Source organism: Protopterus annectens, chromosome 14.part0 (genome assembly GCF_019279795.1).
Source record: "Protopterus annectens isolate FY-2018-M chromosome 14.part0, PAN1.0, whole genome shotgun sequence".
Classification (NCBI taxonomy): domain Eukaryota; kingdom Metazoa; phylum Chordata; order Ceratodontiformes; family Protopteridae; genus Protopterus; species Protopterus annectens.
This window is the reverse complement of record NC_056748.1, coordinates 369438836-369458347: the sequence shown is the minus strand read 5'-3', so window position 1 is coordinate 369458347 and position 19512 is coordinate 369438836. Positions and strand designations below refer to the sequence as shown.

The 19512-nt window shown below is 40.1% G+C and overlaps 1 protein-coding gene across 4 annotated transcripts in view; it reads right to left on the bottom strand.

Annotated features, from left to right (window-relative positions):
- ZSWIM8 (zinc finger SWIM-type containing 8) overlaps positions 1 to 19512 on the bottom strand; it is a 2719879-nt gene that overhangs the window by 236214 nt on the left and 2464153 nt on the right. For all 4 annotated transcript variants that reach the window (XM_044056095.1, XM_044056097.1, XM_044056096.1 and 1 more), the window contains exons 21-22: positions 7006 to 7494; positions 6291 to 6468 (exon numbers count right to left, since the gene is read on the bottom strand). In XM_044056095.1, coding sequence (XP_043912030.1) covers positions 6291 to 6468; positions 7006 to 7494 — 667 coding nt within the window. The remainder of the gene's footprint in view (positions 1 to 6290; positions 6469 to 7005; positions 7495 to 19512) is intronic.

The window sequence follows — 19512 nt, the reverse complement described above, 5'->3', positions numbered from 1 at the left end:
GCTTATCCTACTTGACCCTTGCTGTCTTCCCTTCCCAGACAAAATCCTTCAACTCTTTTTAACTGCTATCCACAGCTTCTCTTCTGGTTGATAAAAAATATGCCTGACCTGTGTGTATAAGATTAAAGGGGCTAAAAACATTTTCATTTTAGTTGCTTGTAGCTTATGGATGCTAAGCTACAAGCAATTTCATTTTAATTGCTTGTAGCTTAGCATCCATATTCATATAACAAAACTTCCAGTTACTCAGTTTTTGTATTATCTTCTGTTTAAGTCTGTTCTCACATATCCTTAGCTGCCACAACAGAGTCGTTTCGAATCCATACTCTTAAATACTTCATTTTATCATGTCTTCATAAATATGGAAATTGTTGGATCACTTTGTGTGTTGGTACATAATTTACCACTATTGCCTTTGTTTTAACTTCATTAATTTTGTACCCCAAAAAGATGTGAAACTGTCTTAAAATATTCCACAACACTATAATGTCTCTTTCTGGTTTTATGTATAAAATAATATCATTTGCAAATACAGCCAGCTTTTCCTGACTACCATACCAATTACATCCTTGATTTTCTGAATCCCTTATTTTCTTTGCCAATAGTTCTAAGTATAATGCAAACAACGAAGGGGAAAGCGGAAAACCCTGCCTGGTTTCTCTACTCAAGAGTAAGTTATCAGAGAGGACCGCATCCACTTTTAATTTTCACCTTCGATCCCTCACATATACTCCTAATCCAACTCATAATTGTATCAGGGAAAGCAAATGCTTCCATTGCCCTGCTCATGAAGTCCCAGTCTACTCTGTCAAATGCTTTCTCTGCATCAAGACCCACCAATAACAGTGGTATTTTTCTTACATTCTGCTTCCCTCTTCATTATCAATGTTCTGTTAATGTTGTCAAATGTTTGCCACCCTTGCACAAAACCACACTGATCCATGTCTATCAATTTTGGTATCACTTTTGCCATTCTTTTAGCCATTATATACATATACACTTTATAATCATGGTTTAGTATTGAAGTGGGCCTGTATGAAGCTGGATCCAATGGATCTTTACCCTGTTTAGGTATTACCATTACCACTGCTTTCTTCCAGGATGCTAGTACTTCTCCTCCTCTTAAAATACTGCTAAACAAAACCTTCTAGAGCTTTATCATTTTTTTATCCTCCTGGCTTCCAAACTTCCACAGGAATACCATCTATTTCCTAGGGACTTTCCTGTAGATTGGTTATACACAGCCATTTTTATCTCATCTCTTCCTAGCCTAACTGTTAGTAATTGAGCCTCATCTACCTCTAACCTTAGCATATTTAATTCTTTCATAAATATTTTCATTTGTACCTTTTCCTGATTTCCATATTTCTCTGCTTTACACAAACTTTCATAAAATTTCTGAAATATTTCTAATACTTCCACAGGATCTCTTATCTTCCATTTTACAGGCTCCCTAAGATTGGTGACAGCCCTTTCTACTTTCTGTTGTCCGATTCATTGTGCTAAACGTTTCTGGCTCTAGAATTATCATCAAAAAAACAGTTGCTTAACAGCAATCTTTCTAAACTCTTGCATATTATTGAGGATAATCCCTTATTTTCTGTTTAGCATTCTGCAGTTGCTCCTTTTCCTGTTCTGAGAGATTTCCCACCAATTTGCAATACTTTAACATTTGTCAGTCCCTCTAAATAATTCTTGTTACTTCTTAAATATATCTATTTTCCTTTATTTCCACCCTAGTTTTGCACTCCACTTAAATTTTATCCCACTCATAGCTATATTTTTAAGAAGAAATTTCTATCTTCTCTAGTAGCTCCTAAATTAATTCAAAAACCCATTCCTTAAATTCCTCTCTTTTCAACCGAAAGGTGGGTCAGCACCAATGTCTCATTTTTATTTCACTATCCTTGCATTTTTATTTTAGTTATTGGCGTATGATCTGAGATAGTTACTGGGTGCGTTTCAAGGCATTCAATGAAATTCACATGTACCTGGGAGATATAAATTCTATCTAGCCTATCCCAGTTTTTGCAACTTGGAGAATACTATGCAAATTCACTCCGAACTTTTAATACTGAGTGCACATCTTCCATGCCAAACACAGTCATAAATTCTTCAAAAATCTTCCCTCTTTTGTTATATTTTCCCTTCTAGGCCCCCCCGACCCATCTTCACTGTCGCAATCCTAATTCCAGTCTCAGCGTGTAAGTAATATTCCTTGCTGAAAGATGACTATTTCTCCCAGAATTTTAAGCTCCATTAAAGCAGTTTGAAGTGGAATGTAAATGCATGACAGTGTAATCCTCCTCCTTTGCCAGCAGCCCCCTTAATACCATACATCTTCCATTATCATCTTTTTTTTCCCCTTTCTATCACTATTGGAGCTCTTGCAATTAATATAAGTACTCATCTTTTCCTTTGCCCCAGATATGCTGCTGAATAACCATCCTAAAAACCCTTCGTTATCAAATTCACATGTTCAGTTCTTTCCAAGTGTGCCTCTTGTAGCACAGGTATTTGCACTCTACATTTTTAATATAGTTCACTACTCTTTCCTTGTTATACTTATCTGCAAGACCATTCATACTGAAAGACATTACAGAAAGCATTTTCTTAAACAGTTATTATTACTACGTTTTATATACAACTGTTTTTTTGTTAAATGTCTAGTTCCAACTTTTGTTACATGCATACACTCTTTGGCAGGTTGGTCTTTTATACAGTTGTTTCTTTGTCATATCCATTTGGGCCTATGCCACATCTTACATAACTTTTTGTTTTTCTGAAAGCCCTCAAACAGAATCACCCCCTCCCAAAAAAAAAACTATCAACTTAATAATACCACACAAAACTATGCACATATTCAAATACTGAAGTTTTTGCTTCCTAATATGAACAAAAGGTCTAAGTTGACAGCCACACAGACAGGCTAGAATTAACCAAAAGAAAGGTTAGTCATGCTAAGATGCATGGTTCAGCCTGTGCTATTAGTAAGTGCTACATTATTTTATCCATCTTTATAGCTCTCCCAGCTGAGAAAACACTTGAAGGCTTTCAGTAAACTTTCTCAAAGCAATTTCTCTTTATCAAATTGTCTTCTAGTGACATGCAAACCAGACACAAAACTGCTAAGGATACCTTGTTTACTAAAAAAAAGCCTTAAAATATTCAATATTCTTTTTCATTTACATGCTTTGTAATAAACCTGCTACTGGATAATGCTCCAGGGTCTTAACCCAGTCAATTCCCTATGGAAGCATGGGAAAATACTCTCTTAACCAGACCTTTCCTCTCACCCCCTTCCCTCCCCTTTTTTTTACATTGCAGTGCCTACATTTCTTAAAACTGAAGAAAAACAGAGCAGAAGGGATAAAAAAACAAAACAAAACAAAACCATCCATTTATATTAGCATCCTTGTTGCATTTAAAAATAACTTAGAAAACTTTGCTTGAAGTCTAATTGGTTTTGTCTCGTCTTTAAAGCTCTCCCAGCTGTGAAAAACCTCAACAACTTTCAGAGAACATTATGTCCTAGCCAATTTCTCTTTTCTTTTTCTCTCAGTCGAATCCCCTTCCACCAGACTGTCTCCAGTTTCTCTTTATCCGATTGTCTCCATAGATACATGAGAACCAGACAGCCAGCTTCTCTTTATCTGAATGTTTCCATATATACATGCATTTGCTAGAAAAAAAGCCTCATAATATTCAATATTCATTTTCATTTACTTGCTCTTTCTTAAAACTAATCAATCTAAGGTCCTTAATTCGGTCATTACCCCATGCAAGAATGAGAAAAAGCACATTAATTTTTACTTTGTCATGCCTTTTTAACCAGGTTTTTTTTTTTTTTTTTTTACATTGCATTGCTTATATTTCTCAAAACTGTACAAGACGAAAGAGAGAAGGGGGAGAAAAAGAAAACAAAAACAACACATCTGTTCACAATCCCCATTACACTTAAAAAATAGCATGCAAAGAAAACCACACACCATAAATACAGTACTATTAAGAAAAGAACATTTTTCTTTACTTACAGTTAGCTTTCGGACCTCTTTTCCCCTCCACAAAGCATTTTTCTGAACATTAATGACATGAAGTAGGGCATATTCTAAGTCCCCCCACAAGTCCAACAAATTTGGAAAAAGTCCAATATTTCCAGATTTTCTTGTTTTGATCACAAACTTATCTTTGATAAAAACTTTGACATCAGCTGCCAATAACAAAAATAGGCATGCTTTTCATATCTAAACCTTAACTGTTAAATCACAAACACATAGCACAATCACTTTTATTACTCATCTTCTGAATTAATCTTTATTATTTACTAAAATTCATAAAATATACTATCACAAATTAGGACAAATCTGCAACAAAGTTGCTAAATTTGCATGTAATACTCCACATAAAACACAGAACTGTACAGTTCTCTGAAAATTCAATAGCCTAAGCTACAGCATCTACTAATTTTGAATCAATAAGCTTATACATGATACTTTACATAATCCAAACAAGTGTCCATCTTTATATACCTTAGTTGAAAAATATGTCCGAACTACAAATCTGATCTCACAAACTCAAAAAAAAAAATCATTAAATTAGTTAAATCCAGTAATTTCCACAGTTGCTCACTATACTGTATCTGCACAGAAACTACGGAGCAATTTATTTCTCAATTTGATTACTGGGTGAGTGAGCTGGTCTACTGACCCTTTTCAGGCATGCCCAGGTATAATAGTACAAGACAATCAAGTAATGCAACACAAGTAGTAGAAACACACGTAGGCTAACATGGCATTACAGTTGCGTTGAATTTTCAACACACACTAAATATTTACAATGTATTAGTACAGTATATACAATATATACAAGTGGAGAGATTGGATTCCATATACAAAGTTTTACTTTTTGTAGAAGTGGACTGTTGTGAGATAAAAATACTGTAATAATGTTAGATTGTGCTGAAGGAAAAAAATATACTACGATGAAACTATAATCTCACCTGACATGATCAGTGAAACAAATCATCACGTCTGTGGATAAGTTAAAAATCTACTTTATGAACATTTGGTCCTGCTGTTGTACCTGACACACTATCCCTACCTCACAACCATTTTAAAATCCATACAAAAATATCCATTTAATGCTTTCTTTTCTTATGTAAGCTCATATCCCTCTCTCCAGTTCCTTCTTTCTTCCTGTATCTACTATCCCAAACCTCTTTATGCTACTCTTCATTAATTATTAATACATGTGTTGTACATCAGAACACTGAATTTCAAATTATTTTCACTTAATTGTATTACATTCTGTGACTTCACTTTGGATCTTTTTCCCAGGCCACCACAGAAAATGGGTCTGAATTTGGTCTATCCCAGTTAACGAACATAAAATAAAATAAAGTAAAATCAATAAAATGAACATTAAATATTTTGTATGCTCTATTGTTTGTCTTTCGGCTTTTCCTGGTTAAGGGTCACCACAGCAGAACTCCGGTCCGCTAATGATTGACAGTTGGTTTTTATGGTGCCGAAATGCCAGCCTGATGCCCAACCTTCAACGAAGGCACGCCCATTCAACAGATGTCTTCCGAACGCCCACTTGACTGTGGGGAGGACATGCAGACTCCACACAGAAGGCACTCCCAACCCAAGCCGAAAATCGAACGGAAGAACCTTTTGCTGTGAGGCAACAACGCTACCGCTGCACCACCGCTGCTCTATTTTGTATGCCCTATTAATTATCCATTTTCTTCTGTTCTTCACTTAACTAAAAGCTCTACAGGTGCTGGTCTTTCACATGGCACTCTCCTATTCCTGTTTCTTTGCCTATACTGTTACCAGTCTCTGGTAGGGAAAGCAGTCTCTAAACCTGCAGTCGAAATTTCTGCTTGGTCTCAAACCACCCTAGCTACAGCTACTTGCTTCCAGTACCTTGGTTCGCTGGTTAATTTCCTCCAATAAATTCTGGTCCCCTTTTACATATTTTCTACACCCACCTTGCAACTGTCCCTACTGATAAAAATCTACTTTCTCCGTTCCCATGTTGAATTAGTATTTACCATACTATGAAAATAAAAATGTTATGCACAAAAAATTACTGTACCATATATGTAAGGGAACTGAAAGGTGAGCCCTAATTAATATAGGAAGTCATCAATCAGACAGTCCAAGTGCATTCCTTGTATTTCTCTATATTATCTGGTGACTGAAAAGACAAATTGCTAAGATGCTGTTTTTCTAACAATATTAAAAGTACACAATGACTGAACTACATCAGGTTCAATTACCTACCTGCTACATTTGAAGACAGTGGCAATCCAGTTTCAGTGTGAAAGGGATGCACAGTGATTTGAGTCATTGATGGCACTGGAACACCTGGAAAGGTTACTGCTGTAGCAGCCAGGGATGGATGTGGACTGCTTGCTACAGAGTAAGGATACTGAGGTCCAAGAAATGCTGGGTGTACACCCTAATTGTCAAAGAAATTGAAGTTACTGTAGTTCTTGGAGTAAACAGCTTGTTATAACTTTCTGAAACAGGGAATTCCTTAGACTTTACGCTAACAGAAACAAACAAATAGCTATTCTTTTCTCTTACAAGAGCTTAATATTAATGAAATGAGTTGAAATGCTGGTAACTTTTTTGCACAGCTTTATTCCTACTGTCTGAATTACAAATGAATATATTTACATGAGAAATGTACTGATAAATTTGCAATTTTACAAAGACAGTACCCCAAATACATGTAGCATTTTTTCAAACTAATCTGAGGATTTTTTATGCTAATGATCCTTGTACTAGGAACAATAGGGAGTAGTAAAAGATAAACAGTATTAAATATACTTGGTGACAAACTGTTTGCATGCATGCATCTAAGTAACTGTGTGTGTGTGTGTGGGGGGGGGGGCACTGGATGAATTAAAATCAACAATACAAAATATACTTTTGTAATTCTCATAACTACTCCCTAAAATACTACCAAATCAAAAACTCTGCACTCTCTCACCTGTGGAAATGGACTTCCTGCAACAGGAAATACTGTAGGACGGGGAACATGTGGAATTGGATGCCCCATGTACTGGGGGGTGCATACTGATGGGATATGAGTCTGAATAGTGGTGTATGGGTGCAGTCCTTGGGCATGTGGATGTGCAATAGCTGATCCCGCCATGGCATGCTGTTGGTATATAGTTGATCCCACAGAGATCACTGGTACTACAGTGGCAGCAGCAGTCACTGTAGCTGTAACAGTCACAGCAGTAGGTTCTGTTATTACTCCTGTTTCCGACATTCCCCTTGTAATTTCCAAAGTTCCACGGGTACCACTGGCAGTGCAAGTTGCTGTTCCTTCTCGTGAAGCTTGGGGTCCACCCACTGTCTGTTCGTATAACCAATACCATTGGTGAGCCACTTCAAACAAAACCTCTGGGTAAACACCTCCACCTTTTGCTGCTTCTTCAACAGCCATGCATGCCTTCTCTAACATTGGATTATCCTAAAAGTGCGAAATAAATAATACATATTTTTAGTTTCTGCAAATTATAGAAGACCACAAAAGCAAATTACAGGCAAGGGGACACTGTCTAACCATTACTAGAACTTCAGAGATTATATTCATTGTAAATTTGATGTACATATATATACTTGGACACAATTAATTCACATTAAACAGTTTAAGGGACTGTGCTCAGATATCACCATATTATGGTTCCAGCTTTTGGAAATCCACCTTCACTTCATTTGGGATTAGAGCACACTATACTTTACATACCACATTACATGTTTTAATTGATCAGTATTAACTTGCCTACAGAAATGGACCCTGTCTCACAGGTTGTTTCAGGCAATGCTTTCTCCTCCCCAAAATATACCTTCCATGTCCCAAACAAATTTACAATCAAGGTCAGTATTTATCCCAGATTACTGAGAAAAGCCTAAGTAATGTTACCCCAGGTCACAGAGTGGTTTACTGCAACTTGAGACACACTGAATGTCATTGTCCACACCCTTATCAAACTCCTCCCACAACTGGGCCTTTGATTCTGCAACTACTCCTATTTGCTGCCAATAAAACCTAAAGGTACTGTGATGCCCCACCACTGAAGCAGTAATTAAGGAGTCTCAATCCTCACCACTGGCAACAGTGGCAGATGTACACTGGGAGGATGAAAAGTACACACAGTATTTCCAGATGCAGCTCTCTGCATCAAATGTAATTTCACTTAAAGGACCACTACGGGTAAACAATGAAAAAACATATATTTTTTTATCTTGCCATGATTTACTGCACTTCCTAAAGCTGCCCTCAGCAAAATAAGTGCTCATTCCTAATTTTATTTTTTTTTTTACTCTTGTCTGGCAGACATTGTGATTCCTTTAGAAAGCTAAATCTGTCTCAATGCACAGACTGTGAGAACAAATAGCCCTACCATTTGTTGTCAGACTAGACTTCCATTCACTTAGAATGGACCACATGAAAAAAAAATGACAGGTTTGAGAGGCTGCAGCTCATGTGTCAATGACTGCTATGTGCCGAGTTTTACAAATGTTGTTATTAATGATATACTACACATTCTCTGAAAGAAACTTGCAAAAGTGTCAACAAATTACTGAGATAAAAAAGACTTTTCACAAGGAGCAGTTTTGCAAGTTTCAATTCCTGGCCAAGTTACTCCTCCCATCTCCCCTCCTTCAGTGGGCTACAGTCTCACATTTCCAGCTTCGGTAGATTCAACTATTTTGTCAGCTTTGCATGACAATAGACATCAAAAAAATCACAGCCTGGTGTGCCACTAAAACTGTTCCCTTATATGTCTCTTCACTTCTGAATAGCATTTCCCCAGGAATAAAAAAAAGCACACACATCAGTCCAGAGTTTGGGCTAATCTATCCATTTCTTATTGTGCACAGTAAAACACTCAGTTTATAATGCATTCTGGCTGCTGACATGGTTATCTTTACATAGTTCTCTTATAGCATAACCTGAACTTAAGGTATTCAATGCCAAGCTTTACAACAGTTCTCACTTTCTTAACAATGACCGCCCAAGCCTCTATTGTGACCCAGTACTTTGTCAATATACTGTAAATACATAGATTAATACAAATATTTGTGCACATATGACACGCACAATAATACACACATACCATCATTAAAACAAGATAAATGCAATATAAATCATATCGATATAGTTATGATTTCTAGTTTATGACCCTGTTTGTCTATGGAAACTTCTTTTTGAATTTATGTTCAAGCAGTTGTATATTTGTTGTATATTATCTTGTTTAATTGTTTCTCAATATTCTAACCACTGTGTATGCTGCATCAATTGTAAAACTCTGATTTTACTCCTTTTATATTTATATGCTCTTTGTACAAAATAGCTATGTTTGTATAATTTATTTTTATTATTTTTTATAATTGTTTAGTATGTATCTGGAGCTCTTCTCCCCCAGCCTCCGCTGAAGATGGTCATCTTGTGTCCAGTCGGACTAACCTGGTAAACAAATGGAAAATAAATAAAAAATAAAATATACTAAGAAAATCAATCAATATACAAAGAAAAATCCAAAACTTAAGGAAAAAAACACAGAAAAAAGGAAAATGTTTCCTTGATGCTGTTATGAAAATCCCACTCACTTATTCAGATATTATGGGCAATCGTATACACATATATATATATATATATATATATATATATATATATTATAAAATATATAATATATTAGGCAAAACAACGTACTCAACACACTAGTCATAGGTGACTCTATAGTCAGGCACACTGATGTCCCACTTACCAGGCTAAACAAAGAGAAGGTTACTGTCAGCTGCCTGTCGGGTGCCAGGATTTGCCACTTAACCCATGCACTCAGGTCACTCCCCAACCAAGTATAAATATGACTCTGTCATTGTCCATGTTGGTGTGAATGACCTGAGACATGCCTCCCTGGACTACATGAAAAGAGACATGGAAGAGCTCTCCGATCTTGTAGCCCAGGGAGGTATGACCCTAGCTCTGAGTAGCATTCTGCCATCGCCCAGAATGATACAGCAGTACAAGGACAAAATGATCGACCCCAACAATTGGCTAAGATTCTGGTGTCATTCTATGGGGATCCAGTATCTGCTGGGATGACATGGTCGACAGACCATGATGCTTTGCCAGAGATGGCCTGCACCTGTCGCCCATGGGATTCCGGATACTGGCTAAGGCTCTTGCTGTCCCTATAGTGCCTTTTTTAGACAAGTTTCAAATGTAACAGGAACAGGCAAGCAAAAACTGAGGATAATGCTACTCGATGCTAGAAGTCTAAATCTCAAAATGCACTCACTCAAGGCACTCCTTAAAATGGAGAACATTGATACCTGTGTAGTGACTGAGACCTGGTTCAAGGCTCCAAAGAGCACCCCTGCACTACCAGGCTATAACTCATACCACACTTTTTGGCCATGTAACCTGGACTGGAACACCAAAGGTGGAGGTGTGCCCATATTCATTGAGGATATCTACACCTCCAGGTAGTTGCTCAGCATAATGCATCCGAGGTTATCCAAGTGCAACTAACTCTGGGCAAAACTGCAATCCAAATTGTTGCTTGCTACAGATCCCCCATCATGCCCCAGGATTCCCACTCCTCTTTTCTTGATATACTGGAAAATATTAGGGTTCAAACACCCTAATAATGGGTGATTTCAACTACCCCACCATTAACTGGGAAAACTACTTATGTACCAACTCCTTCGCTCAATGCTTTCTGGAATTCATAAATTCCAGTGCCATGGATCAACTTATCCACACCCCCACCAAGGGAAACAATATCCTAGACCTAGTCATTACCAATATGAATGACCGGTGTTCCAAACCCGAAGTCAACTCCTTGTCGATCAGATCCAACCATAAGCTAATCACCCTAGATATCCACATCCCGCCCCCACCCCACATTAAGGAAACCACAGTAAAAAATTTCCCCATAGCCAACTTCATGCTCAAGACAGAAGTGGCGAACTTCATGACACCCATGCAGACGGCCAATACAGTTACAACTGCTGAATCCTACACAAATGCACTCTATAAGCACTTACATGAGTGCATGGATCGTGCTATCCCAAAAAGAACCAAGAAGCTATCCTCCAAAAAAAGGAAGCCAATCTGGTGGTCCACTGCCATAAACAAACTGTACAACAGAAGGAAGAAACTGTTGCAAAATAGTAAAATCCCATGAGTGGTGGAGCTCCCTGGTCAGCCTCAGTAAGACGCTGAGATCCCTTATAAGAGCATCCAAAGCTAGCTATGAAAATAAAATCGCCACTGATTCTAAGGGCAACCACAAAGCATTCTACACCTATGTCAAGAATCTCAATGGCAACACCCAGATCTGCTCTGAGTTACAGCAGAACTGCATGAAAATTACAGAACCAACTGATATTGCCAACATTCTGGCAGACAGGTTCAGTGCTAACTTTACCACCCTCTCCCACCCTAAAGGGCCCATATCTATAAAGGAAGAATGCAGAGTCCCTGTAATCACAACTACACAGGTAAAAGCTGCAATCTCTAAAGACAAAAACACAGCATCCATGGGACTGGACAACATCCCAGGCTGCGTTTTACACGAACTTCAGAACAAACTGGCTCCCCACCTAAGCACCATGTTCAATCATAACCTCACATCAGGCTTTGTGCCCACTGAATGGCACACAGCAACAGTTATCCCACTCCACAAAGGGGAAGCCACCACTGATCCCGGGAACTATCGTCCTATTAGCCTGATGAGCTTGGTCTGCAAGGTCATGGAACATATAGGTTCATAGGTAGGTACTAGGCTATCGGCCCTGGGGCCTATACAAGCCCAGCCAAAAAGGTACCCTGGCTTTTACCACCCAAGAAAATTATTTTTCTGTGCCACTGTCAAGCAGAGCCACAGAGGTGATCCCCGGGGTGAATTTCCTGTTTCCCATCCAATCATCAAGATTTTTCTTGAAGAGTGCTAATGAAGAGCTTTGTTTGATATAGATAGGTAGTTTATTCCAGAGGATGGGAAGTCTCTGGGACAGGAATCTATCCCTCCGGCATATTCTGTTTATTGTGGTGACAAGGTTTAGGTCCCTAGAGCGTGTAGCTCGGAGGGATTAGGATTTCTTTAAGTGGAGCATGTCCAAAACCTCTGGGTTTGACATAGCTTTGTATTTTAGGCAGAGATCACCTCTGAGTAGGCGATATGTGATGGAGTAAAGCTGGAGTTTTTTGAGACGGTCTGCGTAGGGCATCTCTGAGGCTGATAATCCTCTTTGTGAGGTATTTCTGTGACCTTTCCAGTTGTTGTAGATGTCTTGTTAGGTACATACCAAAAGGGGTGTTAATGGGTCTAATGAGTGATGAGTAGAGGGGAACAATGACCTCTTTTTTTCTGGATAAGAAACCTTTTGTGATGACGTGTTCCACGTAGAAGGATTTCCTGACTACTGTGGCAATGTGATTTTTAAAGGAGAGAATACTGTCCACTTGTGACCCAAGGTCTCTTATCACACTTTTGGTGTTAAGTATACTACCGCCTATGTTGTAGTTCATGGGTACAGAGTTTTTACCAAAGGGGATGACAACGCACTTTTTGGCATTGAGCTTGAGGCCATGGCTTACCAGGCATCTGTCTCAGTGTGGCCCTTTTGTAGGATGTCCACATCATTAGGAGTTTCGATTATGGCTCCTAGTTTGCAGTCACCTGCGAACTTCATTAGCCAAAGACCGTCTGTGTTAGCCTATACTTCAGAGAAGTAGATACCAAACAGGAGAGGACCCAGGACTGAACCCTGTGGTACTCCAATTGTCACTGGTCTGAAGTCAGATTTGGAGTCTGCTACTTTCACAGTGTGGGTTCTGTCAGTGAGCCAGTTGCCAACCCATCTTGTGACATAGGGATTTATACCTAGTTTAATGAGTTTATCTATAATTCCAGAGTGGGGGATGGTGTCGAAAGCCTTGGCAAAACCTAGATAGGCTGTGTGAACCACCTTACCCTTGTCTATGGCTTTGGTGACTGCTTCAAAGAAGTCTATTAGGTTTAGGAGACATGATCTGCCTTTTACAAACCCGAACTGGGTGGAGTCCAGAGTTTGGAGATTACCAATGTCTTTGTTTATAAGTTCCATGATGATACGTTCCATGGCCTTGCAGACCAGGCTCGTCAGGCTAATTGGGTGGTAGTTCCCGGGGTCCATGGTGGCTACTCCCTTCTGGAGTGGGATAAGTATCGCTGTGCGCCATTCAGCAGGCACAAAGCCTGAGGTGAGGCTATGATTGAAAAAAAATAAACAACCTCTGTAAAACTCATACCCAGGACCCTGCACACCATAGCCAAAGTGATTTACCACTAAGCCCTGTCAGATATCATCATGGAACTCATAAACAAAGACATTGGTAACCTCCAAACTCTGGACCCCACCCAGTTCGGGATTGTGAAAGGCAGATCATGCATCCTGAACCTAATCGACTTCTCTGAGGCAGTCGATGAGGCTAAGGTGGTTCACACAGCCTATCTTGACCTCGCCAATGCTTTTTACACCATCCCCCATTCTGGAATTATAGCTAAACTCACTGAACTAGGTATAAAACCCTATGTCACAAGATGGGTTGCCAACTGACTCACTGACAGAACCCACACTGTAAAAGTTGCAGACTCCAAATCTGACAGCAAACCAGTGACAAGTGGAGTACCACAGGGTTCAGTCCTGGGACTTCTCCTGGTTGGTATCTACTTCTCTGAAGCACAGGATAACAAAGAAGGCCTATGGCTAACCAAGTTCACAGATGACTGCAAACTAGGAGCCATAGTAGTGTCCCCAAATGATGTGGACATCCTACAGAAGGGCGTCACTGAGACAGATGCCTGGTGTTAGAGCCATGGCCTCTAGCTCGATGCCAAAAAGTGCATTGTCATCCCCTTTGGTAAAAACTCTGTACCCATGAGCTACCACATAGGTGGTAGTCTACTTAACACCAAATGTGTGATGAGACCTTGGGACCCAGGTGGACAGTAGTCTCTCCTTTGATAATCACATCGCCACAGTAGTCAGTAAGTCCTTTTACGTGACACATCTCATCACAAAAGGGTTCTCATCCAGGAAAAATAAGAGGTCACTGTTCCCCTTTACTTGACACTCATTAGACCCATTATAGAGTACAATGCCCCTTTTGGACTGTACCTCACAAGACATTTGCAGCAGCTGGAAAGGCCGCAGAAGTACCTCACAAAGAGGATTACTGGCCTCAAACAGATGCCCTACACTGACCATCTAAAAAAACTCCAGCTTTACTCCGCAGCATATCGCCTACTCTGAGGTGATTTCTGCCTAACATATAAAGCTATGTCAAACCCAGAGCTGTTGGACATGCTACACCTAAAGAAATCCCAATCCCTCTGAGCTACACGCTCTAAGGACCTAAACCTTGTCACCACAATAAACAGGACATGCTGGAGAGATAGATTCCTGTCCCAGAGACTTCCCATACTCTGGAACAAGCTACCCATCTATGTCAAGCAAAGTTCCACCTTAGCACTTTTCAAGAAAAATCTTTGCGTGGATGGGAGATAGGAAAATATACCCCGGGAATCACTTCTGTGACTCTGCTCGACAGTGGCACAGGAAAATAACTTTCTTGGGTGGCATAAGCCAGGGAAACTTGTTGGCTATGCTTACTTAGGCCCTTGGGCTGATAGCCTAGTACCTACCTATGAACCTATTATTAGACTAAATACAATATTATGTAACATTAAAATGCGATGACATAAGGGAGACAGTTCATTATTTACCCATAAAGCAAATGTCAGAGTGGAAAAGTTCAAATAGTGGATAAAGAGGAGGAGGGGAAGAGAAGAAAGAGTGAGAAAAAGTATTTGTTAGAAGTAATAATTAGGGTAGATATGGGAGGCACGAGAAAAAGATGAGTAAAAGCAACATTACAAGTAAGAGAAACGAAACCAATCAAAAGGAGAAATAACATGGACAGCAAGATTTACTGTGTGTGTGTGTGTGTGTGTGTGTGTGTGTGTGTGTGTGTGTGTGTGTGTGTGTGTGTGTGTGTGTGGTGTAAAAGAACTATAAAGCAAATCTGCATGGATACCTGCTTGCTGCCCTGCTGAGGGGGACACTTGTGCAAGTGCAGTGGAGTGGCTCCAGTAGGAAGGGATGGCAGCATAACTCTCAACATTATAGAACAAGAAATCTGGACAAGGCCATAAATAATAGGGGACAAAGGCCCAAAAATGAGACAATTTATAAATATTGCACGTACAAACTTAGAAAGTTGATAAACAGGTTTTGCATTAGAGTGAATTTTCTTAAGGATATGAAGTCTGAAAATCAAATGCAGGTCAGCTTTCTGACTTCAGTTTTCAATGATTTGCCAGAGATTTGACAGAAAACTGCAATTTTATGAAAAACAGACAAAAAATCTGGACTTTCTGCAAAAATTTGTACTGTTGAGAGATATGGATGGGAGTCTTGAACCAACACCCATCAATCATTTTCATTTGTTTGCCAAAGTCATTACAGCAGTGTTTTGCAGAGAGGTCTGAAAAGCCTTAAATTTAACTGGTATGTTGTGTGGGTAGCTGTGTTTGTGGAAGGTGGAGGTGTGTCTTTGTAAGTGTGGTGCGAATGTTATGGATTATGAAAAGGAGAGATTAATAGTAAAATTGTGCTCAGTGAAGTCCCTAGCAATTTAATCACTGCTTGATTCAGAAATATACATTCCCCTGAGTTTGTCAGTACTATGTTTGAGTGCATTGTTTTGGAGTGTAGTTTCATCACTACAGCTGCAGATACTCTTTCAATACAAATATTTGCTTTGGAAGTTTTCTCCAGCAGTCTGTTGCTGAGAGGATGAGACACATGCTACAGGTATACAACTAAGACAAACTAGATAAAGCAATAGTAGGAAAAAGTACTAGGTCACATCAGAGGCTTGGGAGGTCATTAAGAAACTGAGAACTGTTGTAAAATTTATCATTAAATACCATACGTTCAGGTTATACTATAAGAGAATAACTATGTAAAGATAACCATGTCAGCAGCCAAAATGCATTATAAGTTGAATATTTTACTGTGCACATTTTAAATGGATAGACTGGCCTAAACTCTGGACTGATGCGTTTGCTTTTTTTTTTTTTTTTTTTTTTTTGTATTCCTGGGAAATGCTATTCAGAAGTCAGCGAGGTCAAGATAGGCTGTGTGAACCACCTTAGCCTCATCGACTGCCTCAGAGAAGTTGATTAGGTTCAGGATGCATGATCTGCCTTTCACAAACCCGAACTGGGTGGGATCCAGAGTTTGGAGGTTACCAATCTCTTTCTTTATGAGTTCCATGATGATATCTGACAGGGCTTAGTGGTAAATCACTTTGGCTATGGTGTGCAGGGTCCTGGATATGAGCCTTACAGAGGCTGTTTATTTTTTTTCAATCATAGCCTCACCTCAGGCTTTGTGCCTGCTGAATGGCACACAGCAACGCTTATCCCACTCTACAAGGGGGGAGCCACCATGGACCCCAGGAACTACAACCCAATTAACCTGATGAGCCTGGTCTGCAAGGCCATGGAACGTATCATCATGGAACTTATAAACAAAGACATTGGTAATCTCCAAACTCTGGACTCCACCCAGTTCGGGTTTGTAAAAGGCAGATCATGTCTCCTAAACCTGATAGACTTCTTTGAAGCAGTCACCAAAGCCATAGACAAGGGTAAGGTGGTTCACACAGCCTATCTAGATCTTGCCAAGGCTTTCGACACCATCCCCCACTCTGGAATTATAGAAAAACTCACTAAACTAGGTATTAATCCCTATGTCACAAGATGGGCTGGCAACTGGTTCACTGGCAGAACCCACACTGTGAAAGTAGCAGACTCCAAATCCGACTTCAGACCAATGACAAGTGGAGTACCACAGGGTTCAGTCCTGGGTCCTCTCCTGTTTGGTATCTACTTCTCTGAAGTACAGGCTAACACAGAAGGTCTTTGGCTAACGAAGTTCGCAGATGACTGCAAACTACGAGACATAATCGAAACTCCTAATGATGTGGACATCCTACAAAAGGGCCTCACTGAGACAGATGCCTGGTAAGCCATGGCCTCAAGCTCAATGCCAAAAAGTACATTGTCATCCCCTTTGGTAAAAACTCTGTACCCATGAACTACAACATAGGCGGTAGTATACTTAACACCAAAAGTGTGATAAGAGACCTTGGGACGCAAGTGAACAGTATTCTCTCCTTTGATAATCACATTGCCACAGTAGTCAGGAAATCCTCCTACATGGCACACCTCATCACAAAAGGTTTCTCATCCAGAAAAAGAGAGGTCATTGTTCCCCTCTACTCATCACTCATTAGACCCATTATAGAGTACAACGCCCCTTTTTGTATGTACCTCACAAGACATCTACTACAACTGGAAAGGCCACAGAAATACCTCACAAAGAGGATTACCGGCCTCAAACAGATGCCCTATGCAGACTGTCTCAAAAAACTCCAGCTTTACTCCGTCACATATCGCCTACTCAGAGGTGATCTCTGCCTAAAATACAAAGCTATGTCAAACCCAGAGCTTTTTGACATGTTCCACTTAAAGAAATCCCAATCCCTCCAAGCTACACGCTCTGGAGACCTAAGCCTTGTCACCACAATAAAGAGAACATGCCGGAGGAATAGATTCCTGTCCCAGAGACTTCCCATACCCTGGAATAAACTACCTATCCATATCAAACAAAGCTCTTCATTAGCACTCTTCAAGAAAAATCTTGATGATTGGATGGGAAATAGGAAATTCACCCGGGGATCACCTCTGTGGCTCTGATTGACAGTAGTACAGGAAAATAATTTTCTTGGGTGGTAAAAGCCAGGGTACCTTTTTGGCTGGGCTTGTATAGGCCCCATGGCCGATAGCCTAGTACCTACCTATGAACCTATATGTTTCTTGGCCTTGCAGACCAACCTCATCAGGCTAATAGGACGATAGTTCCCAGGATCAGTGGTGGCTCCCCGTTTGTGGAGTGGGATAACTGTTGCTGTGCGCCGTTCAGTGGGCACAAAGCCTGACGTGAGGCTATGATTGAACATGGTGCTTAGGTGGGGAGCCAGTTCATTCTGAAGTTCATGTAAAACGCAGCCTGGGATGTTGTCCAGTCCCATGGATGCTGTGTTTTTGGCTTTAGAGAGTGCAGCTTTTACCTGTGTAGCTGTGATTACAGGGACTCTGCATTCTTCCTGTATAGATATGGGCCCTTTAGGGTGTGAGAGGGTGGGAAAGTTAGCACTGAACCTGTCTACCAGAATGTTGGCAATATCAGTTGGTTCTGTAATTTTCATGCAGTTGTGCTGTAACTCAGAGCAGATCTGGTTGTTGCCATTGAGATTCTTGACATAGGTATATAATGCTTTGTGGTTGTCCTTAGAATCAGTGGTGATTTTATTTTCATAGCTAGCTTTGGATGCTCTTATAAGGGATCTCAGCATCTTACTGAGGCTGACCAGGGAGCTCCACCACTCATGGGATTTTACTCTCTTTTGCAACAGTTTCTTCCTTCTGTTGTACAGTTTGTTTATGGCAGGAGACAACCAGATTGGCTTCCTTTTTTTGGAGGATAGCTTCTTGGTTCTGTTTGGGATAGCACGATCCATGCACTCATGTAAGTGCTTATAGAGTGCATTTGTGTAGGATTCAGCAGTCGTAACTGTATTGGCCGTCTGCATGTGTGTCATGAAGTTCGCCACTTCTGTCTTAAGAAGCATGAAGTTGGCTATGGAGAAATTTTTTACTGTGGTTTCTTTAATGTGGGGTGGGGGTCGGGATGTGGATATCTAGGGTGATTAGCTTATCGTTGGATCTGATCAACAAGGAGTTGACTTCGGGTGTGGAACACCGGTCATTCATGTTGGTAATGACTAGGTCTAGGATATTGTTGCCCTTGGTGGGGGTGTGGATAAGTTGAACCAGGGCACTGGAATTTATGAATTCCATAAAGCGTTGAGCGAAGGAGTTGGTACATGAGTAGTTTTCCCAGTTAATTGTGGGGTAGCTGAAATCGCCCATTATTAGGGTGTTTGAACCCTAATATTTTCCAGTATATCAAGAAAAGAGGAGTGGGAATCCTGGGGCATGATGGGGGATCTGTAGCAAGCTACAATTTGGATTGCAGTTTTGCCCAGAGTTAGTTGCACTTGGATAACCTTGGATGCATTATGCTGAGCAACTAGCCTGGAGGTGTGGATATCTTTAATGAATATGGGCACACCTCCACCTTTGGTGTTCCGGTCCAGGTTACATGGCCAAAAAGTGTGGTATGAGTTATAGCCTGGTAGTGTAGGGGTGCTCTTTGGAGCCTTGAACCAGGTCTCAGTCACTACACAGGTATCAATGTTCTCCATTTTAAGGAGTGCCTTGAGTGAGTGCATTTTGAGATTAAGACTTCTAGCATCGAGTAGCATTATCCTCAGTTTTTGCTTGCCTGTTCCTGTTAC